Source organism: Pogona vitticeps, chromosome 1 (genome assembly GCF_051106095.1).
Source record: "Pogona vitticeps strain Pit_001003342236 chromosome 1, PviZW2.1, whole genome shotgun sequence".
In the NCBI taxonomy this organism is placed as follows: Eukaryota; Metazoa; Chordata; class Lepidosauria; order Squamata; family Agamidae; genus Pogona; species Pogona vitticeps.
The window spans coordinates 186,011,589-186,025,422 of NC_135783.1; the positions used below are offsets into that span (position 1 = coordinate 186,011,589).

The 13,834-nt window shown below is 41.4% G+C and overlaps 1 protein-coding gene across 3 annotated transcripts in view; it reads right to left on the reverse strand.

Annotated features, from left to right (window-relative positions):
• The window catches only part of COQ10B (coenzyme Q10B), a 16,213-nt gene extending 2,826 nt beyond the window's left edge, over window positions 1-13,387 (reverse strand). Inside the window, exons 1-4 of one of the 3 annotated variants that reach the window (XM_020795329.3) lie at window positions 13,211-13,387; window positions 3,711-3,857; window positions 1,807-1,999; window positions 286-387 (exon numbers count right to left, since the gene is read on the reverse strand). In XM_020795329.3, coding sequence (XP_020650988.2) covers window positions 286-387; window positions 1,807-1,999; window positions 3,711-3,857; window positions 13,211-13,287 — 519 coding nt within the window. In that variant the 5' untranslated portion in view covers window positions 13,288-13,387. The other 2 variants (XM_072979419.2, XM_072979425.2) reach the window with 2 other exon arrangements.
• Between the last annotated feature and the right edge of the window lie 447 nt (window positions 13,388-13,834).

Consider the following 13,834-nt stretch of genomic DNA (forward strand, 5'->3'; position numbering starts at 1 on the left):
AAATGAATGGGGAGGTGACCTAGGAGGGAGGCTTAGGATTCAGCAACACCAGTTTTTCCTTCTGATGCACCATTGAGGAGAGTGAAATTTTCAAATGATCAGATTTCCTCTTATTAAAAAAGTTACTGTCTCAAGTAACAGTATGCCTTTCACTGTCCATTATCTAGTATTTCTGAAACCAAAAGTATTTTCAGAAGCACATCAAAAGATGGCATGAAGATCATGCTGTACAAAGAAAATAGAAAAGTACATGTAGTGAGAAATAACCAGCTTTTCTATACTCACTGAAAAATCCAGGGTGCATGTTCTTGGGTAGCCAGGGATTCCGGGACTGAAGCGCCATATTGTTTCCAGATGATTGAATAGTTTCCCATCTGTACAAGATGCCTGTCAAGACACCCTTAATTAGCTACCAGTTATTGTAGTTTTCAGTAAAAATTATATATAGTTATAAAACCACCCTATCATGATGAAACTAACAAGACTAACAGGAAAGTACAAGAGATCAAAGGTCAGAATCTAAATTAGGGCCTCAATTTTTTTTTCATTATAGGAAAATACCAAAAAGCAATGTACCAGGAAATGAAAACCTGTTTGATAAGGTGCTCAGAATGAGTGGACATTCTATTTTTTTAAAGGACCAGTTTCCTAAAACTGATAGTGGTGCCCTGCTAGACGGACCCATTTTCACAAGACGATTTTGACAGCTGCGTCTGCGACTCACAAAATGGTTGTTTTCGGGAACAATTTTTGCAAGACAGCGATTTTAACAGCTGATCGGCACTTCGCAAAACGGTTTCTCTATGGCCGATTTTCGCAAAACGACGATTTGCCACCATTGGAACAAATTAAACGGATTTCAATGCATTAATGGGGGAACCGCATTTTGCAAGACAATGTTTTCACAAGACAGCGATTTTTGCTGAACGAATTAACATCGTCTTGCGGGGCACCACTGTATCCTGTTCAACAATGCTAGACTGAAATGGTAACAACTGTTAGTGAACTTTCAAAAGGCACGATCACTTTGAAAGTCTATTACCGTAGTATCATTGTCACCCTCTTTTCCCCTTCCATTTGCTCTCTACCACACTACATATTTTGTGCACCTGTGGCCTATTGTGCTTCATGTGTCCACAGAAACAGATTGTAATCCACAAAAGTGCATACTAAAATAAATCTGTTAGTCTTAAAATGCTAATACTTTTGCTTTGATATTTATTTTTATTATACTTGAAACAAACTGATACATCTGCTTCTTTGAACTTAATTTTTTTAAGAAGGCAAGCAGGGTAGTTGGACAACTTGATGACAATTAGGTTGTCTTCCAGCTTTGATTTTATGGGGCATTCTAAAAAATAATGCTCATGATCTGGTCTGCAGAGGGTGTTGGCAAAGTACAACCCTGCTTCTTCCACCATACATCCCCCCATTCACCCCAAGTATTAAGAACTTTTGTGTGCTGCTGGCCTTCCTACATACATTAGCATGTGTTTATCCATGCATCCTGACAGCCTCTGGTCTAAGAAACTAGAAGTCAGTATACATGTCTTATAATGCACAATAGTGACAACATATGTTTATCTACTAGTTTTTTATTTGATGAGAAAAACAATCCTAAACATTATTTCATAGTCAATCCTAGATACATAGGCCTAAAACTAATTCTAGATGGCTAGGACTGCCATCCATCTAGGGAGCAATTTCTGGAGTTCTAGCTTCTCACATTGCAAAAACACACTTCTTGACAGATGGCAGAAGAGCTATTTACATTTATATTCAACAGCACAAAAGCAAAAATATTACCTTAACCAAGTGAGGTCTTACTAGTGTAACAACTGAGGTGTATTTCTCTACCACTGGAGGAAATCCCACTTCTAAGTGTGCTTTGCAGTACCCTGAACGCTTCGATATGACATCTGATTTTTTGCACCAAGGAACGAAGTTTTTGTATTCACTTACAACAGCTACCACATCATACATTTCTTGCATAGAGTACCTGTTAAACAAGAAAACAGTATTACAGAAGTCTCCAATAGGGAAGGGGAAATCATGCCTCTCCTTGCTGCCTTCCTTCAGCAGAGGTTCATGAAATACTGCTTTTTTACTCTGTCTACATCACAGGGTCACTGGGAAGAAAAGTGGAAGATTTTTAAAAAATACACTCCATACTTTAATCAAAGGGGAAGACAAAAATAAAATATATAAATAACAATATGTATCCAAGTATTTCATTTCAGAGGCTTAGCTGTGAACACAAATCCACTCCACATATTAATGTGTAATTTCAGTTACGTACTTTGTTTTTAGTGAATGCAAAGGGCAGAATTCTGCCTTGCATCCTGGTATACAGTGGCTTTAAAAACAAGGTGCTGTCCATTGTTTCTCTTGACTAGCTGCAGTCAGTTTCAATGAAGTCAGTAGCAGGGAGCCAGTGTACAGTAGTCAAGTGTATACAGTATCAGATTTTGAGAAAAATCAGATTTTAGAAACCTACTCAGCCATGAACCTTTGAGGCACTCTCAGCCCCTTTGAGGCACTCTCAACACCAATTACCTGTGTAAGGGGATTATCAAGAGGATGAAAGTGACAAGGAATTTGCATCGCAAGCACTTACAAAGAGCTTATAAAGATGAATAAACCTATGCCCATATTTACTTGATGTTAACCTCCAATAAATTATTATGCCTGCAATTACTCATTTAGAATAATAATAAAAACCTGTTGAAATATAAGAGAGGAAGCTTGAAACAGGAAACATGTACAGGCTAGAAGCCCACCAAGAAATATCTGCAGAATTTTGCTCAGTTAGAATTTCTAAACTGTTTCCAAGAGCAGACACACTTATAATTACAGCAGGGGTAGAATTTGCAGTTTTAAAAATGCCACCAGATGTATAAGGAATCCCATACTGTCTGTAAATCAACGTTAGTTTCGCAAAATGTAACTTTATTATCCCTGAAATAAATTCTATTCAAAGATATATTCTTTTTCAGCAGGAGCCTATGATTCCCATGCCAAAGTACTTCTGGAACTCTCCACTTGGATGCACAATACTTGTTGATCCATTGAATCGTGGTCCTAGCAAGTCCAAAATTGTTTTACGGTGTAACTCTATGCAGTGGTAACTCAAAATTAAACACTCAGTATGTAATGGAATTTAACTATTCCCAATTAAGTGTTAGTAAAATGTTGTATGTAAGAAAACAAAGAGAGCCATGCTGTTCTATGAGAAGTAAAACAAACCTACAGTTAAGCAATGCCTTTATTAGGAAATAATGCCATAAAAATATACAAGCCTTTGAATTTGGACTAGGTGATAGGAGAAGTAAGAAAATTAAGCTGTGCATTTTAACCCTGAGGTCTGCAGTTCAGACAGTCTCAAAATGGAGACTGCAGATTGAATTAATCACTTGTAGATGTTCTGGCATCAGATTACATAGAGCAATCCATACTGCAACAAAGCAACACTCAATTTCTGAAAATAAAAGGTTTTGTTCAAGTCCCATCTCAAGGTGTTGGGAGCTCTGTATCTATCTGCTTCTTAAAATGTAAGAATACCTTAAAAAGCAAACTCCACTGATTTCTAAGATACTTTTTTAAAAAAAAGTCTGAAAAATTTATGGTCAGATTGTTGGGTTTATGTAATTCACAAAAAAGGAAAATTAAATCAATTTTAAATAAATGTTAAATGTTATCTTCATACAAACCCTATAATCCTCCTTTCTGAATATTCTTTCCTTTTGTTCCCTAGTGGTGCAGTAAAATTAAAGAAAGGTCTTGAAAAGATACAGTATCTTCCTGGTACTTGTAGGAGAGGGGCTTTGCTCAGCAACATTTCCCAAGAAGTCAAACGCCTGGAAAAAAAGATCAAATATTTCATTTGAATAAGCATTTGTTCAACAAAATATTATACAGTATAATGTATTCAAATAGTCATAAAACGAAAGAGTAACACAAGGATACTTAGGGCCTGCAAACTGTACAGGATTAGGTTAAATTTTATTCATGTGGCAACCTAAATATATCTCAGTCATGAGAAAGAACCTGGCATCAGTACAATACAAAAGTGATTCCCCTTAAGACTTGGCTGCTAGTCAGTGTGAGGCCATAAACTGGATTCTACTAATGTACCCTTGAAATGCAAGCCTACTGCCAGATCAACAAACATATATAATACTTGACTTTTTCTGCCATAGAAACAAGGAAGCAGTTCTTCGCTTAAGGAGGAAAAGGTTAATAACACAATACTGTATATCTGTAATTGTAATTAAATAAACCACTATGATACTGCTTTTTCACCCTTTAAAGATTCTGTTCTTGAACTTTAGTTTTGCCCTATGCAGCTTCTGTAGCAAGAGTAATTACCATGTTGAGGTATTACAATGGCTGAAATCCAAGGGCAGGACTAGAGTTAGGCCCATTCAAGTCAGTGGGGGTTTGTGAATCAATATCTATATAACTTTCACTGATAGTGGGTTTACTCGAATTGCAGCTTAATACTGGATTTCACCCGATGTCAGGTAAGCAGTCCAGACTACAACTCTTTATGACAGACATTCTGCTAGCAGTCAGGCGGAACCTTTCACCATACATTCATACAGATCTGGTCAAAATACTGTAAGACAAGACAAAGGCAGCTAGATTTTCAAGTCTCACCCACTGGGGCACAAGCAAATTCATCTTAATACTAGCACTCGGAAGAATATCACATGTGCACAAAGGAAATGTCCTGTGGTAGCAGCTATCTGTATATGTGTGAGGCTTTGTTTTATTATTTCTTAAATGTATCTTCCACTTCTTTGATGAGTTTAAACTGACAAACATGACTCCTCAATGTTGCTGTTTTGATTTGTATACCGCCCCACTCTCTGAGCAGTTTACAACCTAATTATGCAAACCCTCCCCCCAGTGAGCTGGGTATTCATTTTACTGACCTTAGAAGGATGGAAGGTTGAGTCAACCCTCAGCGAGCTAGCGGAATCCAACAGGATCTAACTCAAGTTGTGAGCAGAGGCCTTACTACAATAATTGAGTTTAACACTGTGCCATGGAGCTTGATCCCTCTTTATTCACAACAGTAACCCCCGTGAGATAGGGCAGGCTGGCCAAAGGCTACTCAGTGGGGACTAGACCTTATCTCCCAAAGCCCAAAATTAATATTCCCTCTGTAAATATAAACGCTCAGATTGCCAATTATATTATGTCAATCTGACATAAAATAATCAGACTCCTATCTCATACTGTGTACACAATGAAAATTAGCCATGTGGTTTTCTATCCATCACAAGTCTGAGTGCACAACCAAGTGTAAAACCTGTTTATGCTTAAATGCATGATAGCTGGAATGACCACAAAAACAAGCCACACAACATGGGGTTTACGCTGTGCAAATTCAGTAGGATTCTGATCTGTGAGAAGTACTACTGAGTTTATATTCTGATTTCAATCCTGGAATCTCCTGATGGAGTAGAAGGACTACTTTTATCTTTTTGCCACACATGTAAACCTAGCAGGGGATTATCTTCTTAGCACGCAAGTCAAACAGTGAAATTGGTATTGGCTGAGGGAGACAAACCCTTTTCACTCTGATCTAGCAAACTCAACTGAGAACTTTAGTATTTCGTATTTCTTTTAACTGCCACTAAGACTGCCACAGTGAAGACATAACTGACCAGAAATTTATGACTTTAAAATGTGCATTAACAATGTGATCCTTGCCAACATGAGGGAAACTGTAAAGCTCTTCACCGTATGTCCCCACCAAAAAATCAAAACTGCAAAACTGTATTTTCTAACACAAACTCACCCATCAGAACAGTAATGTTAGAATCAAGCAGACATCCGGATAAGAAGTTAAAAATGGACTTGACCTTCCCCGATTAGCAGACAGTTTTACACAGCATACTACAGAGTAAGTCTTCATGATCAAAGACAAGGCAATCTCTTACTGAACAAATCATTATTGTTTCCAAGCGCAAACTTCTTTTTTTTCCAGCCTTGAGTCTGAACCAATATTTCATAAACACTAGGCAAATTTCTGTATCCTCTACAATAAGAGCTGCCATTTGCCCCCAGAAGACAACACTGCAGGAGAATCCTATAGTTTATTGCTGTAAAAATTTCAAGGACATGTTTTTTGAGGGCAACTCTGATGTAGAAACTGTAGATTCACACACTTGACCTGTTTCTGGACACATAAGATGAAAAGTCTACCTATTAACTGGTAACCTTTAAAAAAGTGAGCTGTATTAATTATATCATTTCTAAAATCACAATTAACTTAAATCGACAGTGTGTACAATAATTGCAAGAATAGACTAACTCAAAGCCTTCTACTTAATTTAGTATTTTATGGACAAGATGTAGAATACATTAAATGCTAATGTTATTTTTATCTAGCGTTAAACATCTGCGTTATACAGTGACAAATTTATTCTGATACAAAATGCATTGCATAAAGCACCAGATCTAAGGAAGAAAAGGTGTCTAAAAATCTCATATAGGAATTCAACAGTTAATATATACAAGACAGAACGCTGATGAGTACAAATTGGTGGCCCTAACCTTTGTGAGTATCTCAAGTGTCAGCTCTGGAAACTCAATGTCATCAGATTATTATTATATGATGTTATATTTGTGCTGAAATGTCTTCCCTTAGAATATTAGCAGGTGTTTTCCAGAAACAAGGCTGAGATGAGGAGGAACCACAGAATCTGCCTCTAAGAAGTTCTTATTGCAGAAGCTCCAACAACTGTAAGTGAAATCCACCACTTAATTTGAGCTGCAGTTTGCCTCTACGGGCTACATAGATGTAGAAACATATTAGAAACAAACAAAAAACAATCACTATCTGATACGCTGTAAAAAGCACCAAGGCAGAAATGTTATACGTGAAGCACTTCTATGGGTGCACTGCATAATCAATCATGATGGTAACCCTGTGACCAACTGTACAATTGACTCACACAATCCTATGCCTGGCCCTCTCCCTGCCTACCTTCAAGAGGTTGCTTAAGATGTGGCTCTTCATTAAGGCCTTTGACAAACAACCTCATATGAATTTGCCACTTGCCCTGCCCGCTCTATGCTGGGCAATTCTTGCACTGGCTTGGCTCTGTGATGTTTATGCTGATATGATTTGTTTTCTATTTTATTTCTCTTATTATTTTATCTACTGTTATTTCAGTTTTGCGAATTGCCCAGAACAGTGCCTTGCTCTAGTGAGGCGGTATAGAAATTTATGAAATAAATAAATAATAAATCTTGCCTGGATGTAATGCTCAGCAAAGTTATCCCTGCATAACTTTATATTATATTAAGTGGCAACATACAGGATTCTATATGTTCTTAAGTCTTACCTTTGAATGAAACTGCCACCTTTAAAGAACATCTCCAACTGAATTTCTTTTCTTAGCTCTTCTCACATCAACTATATACTATTCAAGTTATGAATGCAGAATATAGAACTGAATCATGTGATTTGCATAAAGTTCATTTAGAATAAAGAGTTTACATAAGATAGGTCATAGAGGACACACAGGCACACCTAAGCTCCTTAAAGTGAATGACAAAGTCTGCATACATTAGTTTCATCCGATTTCAGCCACCCCTTCTGGTTCATTAAGTTACACAAACTTATCTAAATCCATCATGCTAATCACCATAAACATCTGAAAAACAGCAATACTATTGGTCAACCTGCCTCATCCACAGGACAACTTTTTGTATGCCTAAACTCAAGCATTCCATTTTCTTAATTCTCACACCACTGAATCAGGTGAAGAATACCTAAAAGTAAAGAATAGTGAACCAGCTAGGAACAGGATCTTGAGATAAGACTCTTAGAGTTTCCATCTTCTCATCACATTTAAAGGTAGCCTTATCATATGATCTCATTGGATTTGTGAAAGGCCAAACTCTCATGCAGTTGCATCATCACCCCAGCTTCATTAGAGAAGAGCTGTTGTTTTATTCTAATAGTTTCTCCTGGTGATTTTAGAAGTCTGTATTTGCCACAGGTATAACATTTACATTTCAAATCTATATCCAAAAGCAAAAGTGATGGATTAACAAGTCAAGAGAGTGGAAAGTTGTAGTTAAAGTTGCAGCCAGCTCCACACTGCACAGACATTGTTCATTCTTTAGTTATGGTAATCTAGTTAGTAGTCTGTTGCAGCACCAGAAAAACCAAAAGTCTTCTAGCACCTTTAAGATTAACTAGCTTTTATTTTTAATTAGCTTTTCTTTGTCCATGCACACTTCTTCAAATGACTGGATTGTTTGTTCTCTGTTGAGAGTTTTAAACTGTTGGCAGGAAGGGAATATAAGGGAAGGACTACAGTAAGGTGTGTTGGCCTTGGGTCAAGAGGATCTTTTATAGACAAGAAACGATGAGCCTACCTATTAAGATAATCAGGGGAGACCTTTCTCTCACTCCCACCACCAGCACACGTGCATTAAAAAATATAATAATTGATTGCCGTACTTGACTTTTTAACTTTGTTTCTTCAAAATATTGTAAGCCGCTTTGAATCCTTCAGGAGAATGGTAGTCTATAAATACCTTAAATAAATAATAACCTAAATTATTAATCTGTGATAGAACTAGTAATTGCCTATTGTCTATTAAAGATCTTCTTGACTTAGGACCGACGCATCCTACTGAGCTCCCTCCCTGACACACCTGCCTTGTCAACTGTTTTAAACTCCCTAGAGCAGAGGTCGTCAAACCCCCCCCCCCGTCAGCGGCCCATACCGGTCTGTGGACTGAGCCAGACCAGGCTGTAGAGACGGATCTCCCACCCCCTTGCATGCACTCCCCTCCCCGCAGCTGCTTCACGCATGCATACGTGCCAGCGCTGGTGTGTGCCCTCCCCCACCCCTTCACACATGCACCCGTGCGAAGGGGTGGGCGGGTGTGCAGGTGAGCATACAGGCACTGCTGCGCCTGTTCAAAAGGGTGGGGGAGTGTTTGTGGTGGCTTGGGCATGCACGCGCTCCCCGACCAGTTCACACATGTGCCTGAGAGCATGAGCGCGCCCATGGGGGTGCCCCGCCTTCCATGGACTGGGGCTTGGGGACCCTTGCCTTAGAAGACAGAAACAAAATTCAAAATGACCTTGATAGGATGGAACACTGGGCTGAAACCAACAGAATGAAATTCAACAGGGCTAAGTGCAAAGTACTGCACTTCGGAAAAAGAAACCAATTGCACAGTTAGAACATGGGGGATACCTGGCTCAGCAAAACTACGAGAGAGAAGGATCTTGGAATTGTTGTAGATCACAAGCTAAATATGAGCCAACAGTGTGATGTGGCTACCAAAAAGGCTAATGCTATTTTACGCTGCATTAATAGAAGTACAGTTTCCAAATCTCATGAGGTGCTGGCCCCCTCTATTCAGCACTGGTTAGGTCTCACCTTGAGTATTGTGTCCAGTTCTGGACACCACACTTCAAGAAGAATGCTAACAATTTGTTAGCATTCAGAGGAGGGTGACAAGGATGATCAGGGGGCTGGAAACCAAGCCTTATGGGGAAAAGCTGAAAGAATTGGGCATGTTTAGCCTTGAGAAAAGAAGACTGAGGGATGATATGATAGCACTTTTCAAATATTTGAAAGGCTATCCTACAGAGGAGGGGTAAGATCTCTTCTGAATCATCCCAGAGTGCAGGACACGCAAAAATGGGCTCAAGTTAAAGGAAGCCAGATATCGGTTTAATATCAGGAAAAACTTTGTAACTATTAGAGCAGTATGACAGTGGAACCAGTTACCACGGGAGTTGGTAAGGGTTCCAAAACTGGAGGTATTCAAGAAAAACTCAGATCTGCCCCTGGCAGATACACTTTTATGGTGTTCCTGCACTGAGCAGAGGTTTGGACTTGATGGTCTTGTAGGCCCCTTCCAACTTCACTTTTCTATGATTCTAAAGAACTGATGCCCGATTCCCCTAAAGAAGCATGCTTGAACACATGAAAGCTTATGAAAAATAAAAACGAGTTAGTCTTAAACACGCTAGAAGACTTCTGGTTTCTCTCATTCTTGTTATGTAGCAGTTTTAACCACCCCATTAACAGAGATATTAAGTACAATAGAGTTGAAATGGCACACAAAATAGCAAATAATCAGTTACTTTGGTGTAAAATGCCATATAAGCATTTTTCCCGCTGGAGGTCATTGCCTATACCTATAGGATTTGGGCAGGATCTTTAGAGAGGTGAAAGCCACCACATGTGCACTGGACACTTGCCCTTCCTGGCTTATAAAAGCAGTCAGTGGGGGACTGGCTCGGTGTGTTAAGAGAGTGGGGGATTCATCTTTGTGGCAAGGCAGGCTACCAGTATACCCACAGGAGGCAGTAGTAAGACCTTTGTTTAAAAGCCTTCCCTGAATCTCATTATATTGGATAATTTTCAGCCAGTCTTCAGTATTTCATCAATGGGCAAGGTTTTAGAGCATGTGGTGGCATTCCAGATCCAGAGGTTCCTGGATGATGCAGATTATCTAGATGCATTTCAGTCTGGCTTCAGACCTGGATACAGAACAGAGATAGCTTGGGTCGCCTTGGTGGATGACCTACAGAGAGTGTGTCCCTGTTGATTCTGCTGGAACTCTCAGCGTCTTTCAGTACCACTGACTATGTCATCTTTCTTGCGTGCCTTTCTGGGATGGGATTTAGTTACTGTTTTACAGTAGTTCCAATCATTTCCGGATGGCCAAACTCAGAAAGTAGCATTGGAGGAATCTTGTTTGACACCCTGGCCTGTGGTGTCTGCCAGGGTTCATTTCTGTCCCCATGTTATTCAACATATAAACGAAACTATTAGGAGAGTTTTGTCTGGGGTTTTGGAGTCCAACTCTTATCTTTGCTTCCCATCTGTTTCAAAAGCTGCTCTCTGCCTATATCAGTGCATATTGTCAGTAATGAATTGGATGAGGCCTAATAAACTGAAACTTAATCTGGAGGAGACAGAGGTGCTCCTTCCTGGTCAGTCATAAGGCAAATCAGGGGACAGGGATCCAGCCTCTACTGGATGGGTTTCACTCCCCTTGAAACATTAGGTTTGCACCTTGGGTATACTCCTGGGCTCAATCCTGAGCTTGGATGCATAAGTCTCAGTGGTGGCCAGGAATGCCTTTGCACAGTTAAAGTTGGTGCACCAACTGTGCCCATTCCTGGAGAGGTCTGATATGGCCACAGTAACCCATGCTTTAGTACATTTTGTCTGTATTACTGCAATGTGATCTACATAGGGCTGCCTTTGAAATGTTCAAAAACTTCAGCTGGTTCAGAATGCTGTAGCCAGACTGTTGACTGGTGCTGATTACAGGAAGCATTTAACTCCCTTATACAATAACTTCACTGGCTGCCAGTCTGTGTCCAGGCTCAAGTCAAAGTGCTAGTTATTACCTGTACAGCTTTATACACCTTGGGTCTAGGCTATCTGAAGGATTGTATCAGCTTTTAAGATCTTCTCGGAAGGGTGTTCTCTTGGTTCTACCACATTCCCAAGCTTGTTTGGTAAAAACACGGGAAAGGGCTTCTCAGGGGCCGATCCCAAGCTTTGGAATGCACTGCCCTGAGAAGCCCTCTTATCCTTCCATTGTCAAGCAAACACTTTTCTTTTCAAGCAAGCTTTTAAGCAGTAAGTGGGGGTCTAGGACACATTCCATTTGTGAAATGGAAATATCTTTAAACTTGCTTTAAACCTTAATCAATGTTTAATTGTTTTTAATATATAGTTCTGTACAGTATTTTAACATATTATTATTGTACTGTTTTAATAGTTGTGAGCTGCCTTGGGTCCCCTATAAAGAGAAAGGCAGCATATAAATAATATAAATAATAAACAAAATCTGTGTTATCTGACATAATCGTTCAAGGTCTGCAGCCTACTTCTTCAGATTCATCAAAAGAACAAGGTGACACTTAACACAGCAATGACTACCAGTTCTATTACTAGTAGCACAACCCATTCATCCAGAGACAGATCCACTTCAAAGCAGTGCTAATCGTGCTATCTGCAGCCACTTCTGGAGAGACAAAGGCCATACATGTCTTTTTAAGATGTTCCACTGCTTTGTCTTCCTCTGCAAGTTGTTCATTTAAGAATGACTGGAGAGCCTGAACACCCACAACCTGACAGTCTCAACACCAAAACCCCCCTTCCAATGTTTGCAGCACCTTTAATTACTGAAAGAAAAAGTGGCCTCAAGGTACAAAAATTCTATGGAAATCAACAGTACAATATGAAATGAAGCATTGTTTCTTCCTCCAACTGGGATTTTGCTAATGGAAAAACAGAAAACTAGATAACTAGGGGGCAGGGTGGGATAGAAACAATAAAGTATCTTTTCATGGATTTCTTTTCTGTGTCCAACAATGTCATGGAAACAGAATTGCAGGGAAACAAACAGGTCCAAAGTGCTTTGTATAGCCAGAAGTGCTACAGAGGGATTCAACAACTGTTAATCAACTCCTGCTGTTTTGCTGGGAAAAAGAAGCTTTCTCTACAACTTCCCCTCCACCTCTATTTTTAGCCGGTAGAACAAGAAGGCATACCAAGCTTCACAAAATGTAAGATGTTACACACATGTAGGCTTTCAGGATCTAGGTTCTTTTAAAGGACCATTTCCACTTAAAAAAAATCTCTGGCACACCCTGGGGCACGAAAGACTACAAAATACACGGATTTCCCAGCCTACCAAGGCAAGTTTTCCTCCGTGTTTCCCATTCCAGACCAAGAGCAGGCGATGCGAAGGAGAAGGTGGCGGGGCGGGAGGGGGTAGCGGGGAGGGGAGGGGAGGCCAAGTTCTCCTCCTCCTCCTCCTCCATCTCCTCCTCGCCAACCTTGGCTTTGTCTGCCGCTCCTGTTCCTGAGGCGCCCCAGGGCAACTCAACAGGGGCGGCTCGCTGGGCACGAAAACGGGCTCTTGGGCCAACGGGAACGGCGCCTGTTGAACGTCCGTCCGTCCCTCCAGCGACTTCGGCGGAAACTCTGGACAGGGCCAGGGGCAAAAGGATAGCGTCGAGGCAACTCGCGGGCGACGGCTGCTCTTCGCGTCTCCAAATCGCGAAATCCGGGGAGCGGACGATCCCCGCAGCCGCCGCCGCCGCCCTCAAGGCCGGCGCTGCCCAGCGAGGGTGGGATGAGGGGGGCGGGAGGGGGTCCCTCTCCAGGCAGCCCTTCCACTCCTCCGTCCCTACCTGAGGGCTGCTCTGCGCGGGGACACCGTCAGCCTCTCCACGAGCGCCTTCCCCACCGCCCGGCCACTCCGCGCCATCTTCGACCCTCTGCCGCCCCTCAAGTCTCCCTCACGGCCCCCATCGCACCCACCCTTCCTCGCCCTCGCTCTAGTCTACAGACTCCTCGAAAGCTTGCCTCACGCCTTGCCCCGCCTCCCCCCGCCGATCTCGGCCAATCCTCAGGGAGAAGCGCCGAGAGCCCAGCCCGTCAGGGGAAAGCTCGGTCCAGACGTCAGCGCTCGCGGCCCGCCCCCTTCGGACACACCCCTTTCCTCGCTTCTCTCCCGCCCCTCCTCGGCACGTGATTTCCCCGAGCTCGCGCAGGCGACGTTATTTCTTACTCTCAGGGGCGCGCGCAGTCACAAGACGTGGGCAAGGGGTTATATAAGGGCTTGGAGCGCGTGGAAGCTAAAATTGGCGCCTGATTGGCCGGATGGAATGTCGCTCATTTTTGTTGCCTCTGAAGCACAGGTTGAAAAACTTGTAATCCTGGTGGGACCTGTCAAGAATGTCAATGTCATTTTCTTTGCTTCCCCGTCCTTCAAATGCGAATTATGAAGAAACAGGCTTTGCCTCTCACGGCCC